Raw genomic sequence first — 6,627 nt, forward strand, 5'->3', positions numbered from 1 at the left:
GGAGACTCAGGTATTTATTTCTTTGTAGCTTCGGGAGCATTGTCAAAATTAACACATGGACTGAAAGATGACTCACTGGCTTACATTTATCATTGCCAGAATCATTACTTTTGTCCAATTGGATTTGAAGCGACACCAATTAAAGCTAATAAAGCATATAGGTAAGCATTATCAATGGGAATTCTTCAACAGTGATATATTTTTTCTTTTTTTCAGAAAGTTATCTGTTTTTTAGTCTGGTTCCATAGCAAATGAGAGTTGGCTTCCTATTTCACTAGGCACTCAAAACAGGAGTAAGTGTATCTTTTGTTGATACATGAATCTGTTCACAATGTTTTTCAATTTTATTTTATTATATATGATCAAAGCCTTAATTAGAAAAAATAATATTGAAAGGAATCTTTGGAAAAATCAAAGACAAAGGCACTTCAAACATGACACAGGAACTATACCTTTAAAAAGTTTGTAAACACAGAAAAATTAGGCATCTCAATCCTAGTTCTCTATATGAACTCCATAGAAATGAATATTTTTATGAAAGGTGGAAGTAATATGCTGGCATGGTTAAAAGTACTAGGGAAATATTATGCTGTCAATCTTGGTTGAGGATGGAGAAGACAAATAATATTGATAAATTAAAAATCCTCTGGGAATAGCATCCATCTGGATAATTTCATCTTGGATACAGAAGATTCCTGAGGTATAATCTGAATTTTTTAGGATTGATTGTAATGATTGGAAATGAACAGAAAACAGATTTTAGATGCTGCTGAAGGAAGAACCATTCAAATGACCTGTTTAAATGGGAATAAAATATCTTGGGGAACAAATATAAGCCAGGAACATATGTCTTTCTTTATCAAAATATTCTCCTAAACTCTAGAGAAGCATGGAATGAATTACAGGAACTGATGCTGAGTTAAGGAAGTAGAACCAAAAGAACATTATACCCATTCACAACAATATTGTGAGTTGATCAACCTTGATGGATGCAACTCCTCTCAGCAGTTTAGAGCTAGGACAACCTTAGGAGATCAGCTATCCCCATTTAGAAGAAGAAAAACAAAATAAAACAGAGTAAAACAAAAACCCTTCAGAATCTGAATGAACTCTACATTTTAAAAAATTGCTATGTATTTCTTTCCTGTCTCATGTTTTTCTTTCTTTTCCCTTAATCCTAATTCCTCATACCAAAAATGACTAATCTGTAACCATGTGTATGTACACAATATTCATTTGACTGTTCACTGCTGGGGGGGGCGGGTGGAAAGGGAGGGTGGAAGGAAATTATGTAACTTAAAAATATGCAAAAGCATGTGGATGAGTATTGAAAAACTTTCATAACATGTAATTGAAAAAATAAATTAGGAAAAAACATTCTGCTAAGGATAGCAGCAAAACCTTCCTAAGAGAAACAGTGCACTTCTCAATGAGAAATATCTTACAAAAATAAGGTAGGGAGGAAATCCATATCCTAGAATAAATCTTTTGTTCCCTATTTTTCCTTTAGTAGGAAGTTTCTGGCAATGAAGTGTGTTATTGGAAGTCATGCTCATCATTAAAAGAAGTGTTGATCTGGAGTTTCCATTGTTTCAGTGATAAGGCATCCTCATCATTATAGAAATGATGATATGGAATTTCCATAGCTTCAGTGATATCTTCTAATTTTATTTTACTTCAGAAAACTATATGAAATGTAAATTTCCTTTTTAAACTTTTAAGGGCTATTATTTCCATTTCACTTTCCCAAACTTGCATTAGTCTTCTGTTAAATGATCAACAAAGAACATTTCTCTTTTTCCAGAGTTGAGATGTAGTGTACTTCAACTCTTCTGCTCCCAGTCATTGAGAACATGTGATGAGACTAAATGTTAAGCTCCATTTTCCTCATGATTGTCAGAAAATTTTACAAAGCCTAAATTCTTATAGTTTTCTGAGTTTTTAGTGACTACTGTAGTAATCTATTTTTTCTATTGGAAGAAAATCTTGTTATAGTTAATGCAAAAGTCTTAAAGAAACTAAAGACCTTCATTCTGATTAAGGCATTGGCCCATATTGTGTCCTGAGTTTATTCTGAATGTATTTTGTATTTAGCAGGAGTCACTTGTTGCAGCAAGAAGTAGAATACTGGATCTTAATTGGAGAGCCAAGTAGAAAACATCCTACCATTCACTGTAAAAAGTAAGTTGAGGCACTATTGAATTGCATTTAATTCTTTATCTGGGCTTGCCTGCAGCTAAAGGAAAATATACAGTTTTGTGCATTAGTCACTATCATTATGTGCATTTACCATGTGATTTTTTTAAAAGGAAAACTCCGTTATTGACCTAGAATTTTGGATAAAAAGTCTCCATATATTGTTGTAAAGACCATTGCTTATATTATGTTTTATAATGGTAAAAGGATCATTTGAAAAATAAAGTATTGGCATGGTAAAACTCATCTGATTCAACTAATATTTTTCAAGTCATTTTTGTACAGTTTTAAAAGGAGTTCAGGTAACATGGGTTTGAATCCTATTATCTTCCTTAATGACTGGACATTTCACTTAACTTCTCTGTGCCTCAGTTTCCTAAAATGTAAAATGAGGAGGTTGGACAGACTAGATGAATACTAAGGTCTAAATCTGTGAACTTAACATTTAGCAAATATTTACTAAAGACACTCAGATAAAAAGGCCAACATGAAATCATTCTGCTCTCATAGATTCTATTAACCATTAACATTGTAGCAATTTGCCAAGATGAAAATGTTCATTAAAATTTTACTCTAGTTGTTTTCCTTAGAACGATTATTTTTATCCCCGAGTATTATGTTCTTCACATCCAGAGACAGAAAGGACTTCACCAGAAAGCATCTAGTTCTTTTTAAAGAAAAAAAAAACTCATATTTTTTTCTTTATTCTAGATGGGCAGACATTGTTGTTGACCTTAACACACAAAATCCAGAGTACCTTGATATTCGGCACCTGGAAAGGGGATTACAATATAGAAAAACAAAGAAGGTAAGACAAGATTCTACCAGAAGATGCATTTCCCAACTCACAAAAAAGTGCCATCCAAGCTAAAAATACTTTGATATTATGCCTTTTCTCCCTCTAGTCCTTTGAATTACTGCCTACAAAAAAAGTAGAGTTAATTAGAGCAGGAAAGAAAGAATACAAAATGTATGGGGAGAATTAAATGGGATACAAAGGGTTCTTTTTATTTTAGACAATGGGGGAGAGGAAGAGGGAGGGGTAGGGGGAGACCAGAAAATGGAGGTATTGTAGTTGAGGGTGTTGTACGGCTCAATGAAAGGAATAGGGTTGAGAAATGCTTTGGACCTTTGGAAATTTGAAGAAAGGCATGCAGGAAGAGGAGAGACAGGAAGATGGAGGCAGAATCTGGAAAGTGCACTATACTTTTGAGGGAGGAAAGAAAGGGTAATAATAAGGGGGCTTTAGTCAATCAATCAGCAAGCATTTATTAAGTATTTAGGTGCTCCTAACAGCAACATGGGGGTGATGACCAACCTTGATGGACTTGCCCATTCAATCAGTGCAACAATCAGGAACAATTTTGGAGTATCTGTGATGGAGAATACCATCTGTATCCAGAGAAAGAATCCTCCAGTTTGGGAAAAAAGCTATTACCTTTAACTTTGGGAAAATTTTTGGGGAAACCCCAGTATCTTACTATGTAATTCTTCTATCTCTTATACTTTATTTTCCTCCCTTAAGGATATGATTTCTCTCTCATCACATTCAACTTAGATCACTATATTCCACAAAAACAATATAAAGACTAACAGACAGCCTTCTGTGGGGGAGGGGAGGGAAGGAAGATTGGGGGGAAAATTGTAAAACTCAAAATAAATAAAATCTTAAAGAAAAACAAGTATTTAGGTGCTAGGCACTATGAATACACAGTGAACAACTCCATACACTTTAGGAAACTAGGCTGTATATTGGATGGAATGTTGGACTTTAGAGTCAGGATGGCCTAAGTTAGAATCCTGTCTGAGACACACATGAGCTGTATGATCTGTGAAATCGCTTAGTTTTTCTGTGCCTCAACTAACCTTTCTAAACTGTCTAAAGAAGATAATAACACCTACCTTTCCAGTATCTGAAGATCAAATGAGATAATATGTTAAACAATACAAAATGCTATTTTTTATTACATTTTGTTAAAAGAGACATATACCTTTGTGCATATAATCTTTCTTATCAAAATAAGACTCAAGAATTCAAGGCCCTATTATGTCACTTACTATATTCTATTTTGAATTATCCTTTGTTTATTTTTATATCTTACATTATGTGTTGATAGGTAAGATTATGTAGTTGATAATTGATCTTGGCAGCAGGAAGATGTGTTCAACTCTGTCTTTGCAATATATTAACCACTCAGTGGAGTACTTAATATTAGCACTCCAAAAAATATGTAAAACCCTAAGTAGATGATCTTTATCATTGGAGGAACTTCCCACACTAGGAGTTCCCTACAAGAGATGTAATCATAGGTCCAGATCCTCTCTCACCTCCAAAACCTCTTATCTTCCCAAATGCATTGTTGTAAATCCCCTGAGGGTTGGGACTGAATTTTATTTATCTCCCTGAACACTTAGCACAGGAACTTGTATATTAGGTGCTCAATGCTTCTTTATTGATTATTTGTCTTCCAGGTAGGGGGGAATCTCCATTGCATCATAGCCTTTCAGAGACTTAATTGGCAAAGATTTGGTCTTTGGAACTTCCCATTTGGTAATATCCGACAAGAATCACAACCCCCAGCACATACACAGGGACTTGCCAAATCTGAGAGTGAAGACAACATCTCTAAAAAGCATCATGGGCGTCTGGGTCGATCTTTGAGTGCTAGTTTTCATCAGGAGTCAGCGTGGAAAAAGATGTCCAGTATTAATGAAAGAAGAAATAGTGCCTATTTGGGTTACAGTGATTATGATGGAAATGATTAAATGAGTTGGGGACTACACAGTTGTATATGAAAATTTGGAGTAAGACATGCAGTAGTAAGGAATTTTACTAAGCTTGTGTTAAGTATGAATAGAACTTATCATGTGGGATAAAAGTCTTGTAGTTTTTCAGTACTTACACTTCTATATGATTGTGATGGTTGATTTCAGATATGTAAACTGATAAGCACAGAGTATTGTACTTGTAAAATTAAAGTAAATAAGCAATCAAATGGAAAGCAATTTTTTTTTAAAATCAAAATCAAACTGTGATTACTTAAACATGTTGAAGATAAAGTATATTTAATAGAATCAAATTATGAACTACTTAACCAAGCATGAAATTTCAAAATAACTATTCTCAGATGAACATTGAAGAGTATTCTTCATAGAGGATTAAAATGTAGGTCTTCATTATGCCTTTTAAAAACGGTAGCTGATAGAGCTACCAATTACCAATTTCAGCCAAGGTGTATAATGATAAAGGCTTATCTGAAATTGTGCAGTGTCCCTATACAAGTATCAGTATCATTACCACCAGGCTTGGCTTTTTGTTGGTTAACCTTTATCAGGAATCTCGACAAAGAGACATAAATGAAAGATCCTGGAATTGAGTATACTATCTATTGGTTGTTGGTAATTTAGTCCATTGACTCAATATATTCTTGCCTTTTTTGACCTGGTAAATTTCTGTAAAACCTAGATTAGAAATCTGAATCCTTTTTGTAATCCATGGAGTTTATAGATTTTTATTTAATTTGGGGAAAGGATGGCTTAAGTGCCTGGAACTTCAATCAACTATATAGTGATATTGAATGGAATCTCCTCAGACCTGATTGGTGCTACCATAGGATAGAGGAATAAGTTAATATTGATAATAAAGAATTTTTAAGGCACTGAATGTGATTAGACTGTTGCTTAGTCTTACTGCAACATCCATGAATCTGCTACTGAAGCTGATCTACATAATCAATTGATACATAAAGCAAGTGTTAAAGACAAAAAAACCCCCAACAAAACTAAGGGGGTAGATTTCACATGTTCTAGAAAACCTTTACTGGAGAAATTCTGAATCCTACTCTCATTGCTGTCAATTTGTGAATTATAGAAGCTGGGGTTTTCTTTTCAGGGTTTTTTTTTTTTGGGGGGGGGGTATTCAGATACCTTCCTTACTGTAAAATGTTGAGACTTTACTGCTAATAAAGGGTGATTCCTAGTTTATTTTTTAAAAATTCCATATCCATTATCCACTTGTATATTTTGCAAATGAGAACAAGGTAATAGGATGCTTTTTTTCTAAAGGGCATGCTAAACCTGTGCTTAAAAGGGTTAGGATTTATAGGTTGCTGATTTTGTTAACTAAGACTGGAACTTTTAGAAAACTTTGTTCTTTAAATAAAGTCTTTTTTAACTTTGTCATGTGAATATTTGTGAATTGGGACATTAAAGCTTAGTTTACTAGTTACTGGTTTTACTTGTTTAATTAATCTGAGTCAGGAAGAGTCAGTTCAATTCTAGCTACTAATATATAATGGGTTAGGTGATTTTGGGCAAGTAATCTAACTTCTCAGTGCCCTAGGCAGATTTCTAAGACCCTAAGTTTCAGAACATTTGCAGATTTATAATGGCAGGAGTTTCCTCATTTAGGAATTAACCTATACAGATGAA

At 33.9% G+C, this 6,627-nt stretch overlaps 1 protein-coding gene across 4 annotated transcripts in view; it reads left to right on the plus strand.

Moving 5' to 3' along the window:
• BIVM (basic, immunoglobulin-like variable motif containing) overlaps positions 1–6,411 on the plus strand; it is a 41,522-nt gene extending 35,111 nt beyond the window's left edge. The window contains exons 6-9 of one of the 4 annotated variants that reach the window (XM_074191999.1): positions 29–161; positions 2,095–2,181; positions 2,908–3,004; positions 4,669–6,410. In XM_074191999.1, the coding sequence (XP_074048100.1) occupies positions 29–161; positions 2,095–2,181; positions 2,908–3,004; positions 4,669–4,962 (611 nt within the window). In that variant the 3' untranslated portion in view covers positions 4,963–6,410. Of the gene's footprint in view, positions 1–28; positions 162–2,094; positions 2,182–2,907; positions 3,005–4,668 lie in introns of all 4 variants that reach the window. The other 3 variants (XM_074191997.1, XM_074191998.1, XM_074192000.1) reach the window with 3 other exon arrangements.
• The last annotated feature ends 216 nt before the right edge of the window (positions 6,412–6,627 follow it).

This window comes from Macrotis lagotis, chromosome 6, assembly GCF_037893015.1.
Source record: "Macrotis lagotis isolate mMagLag1 chromosome 6, bilby.v1.9.chrom.fasta, whole genome shotgun sequence".
NCBI lineage: Eukaryota > Metazoa > Chordata > Mammalia > Peramelemorphia > Peramelidae > Macrotis > Macrotis lagotis.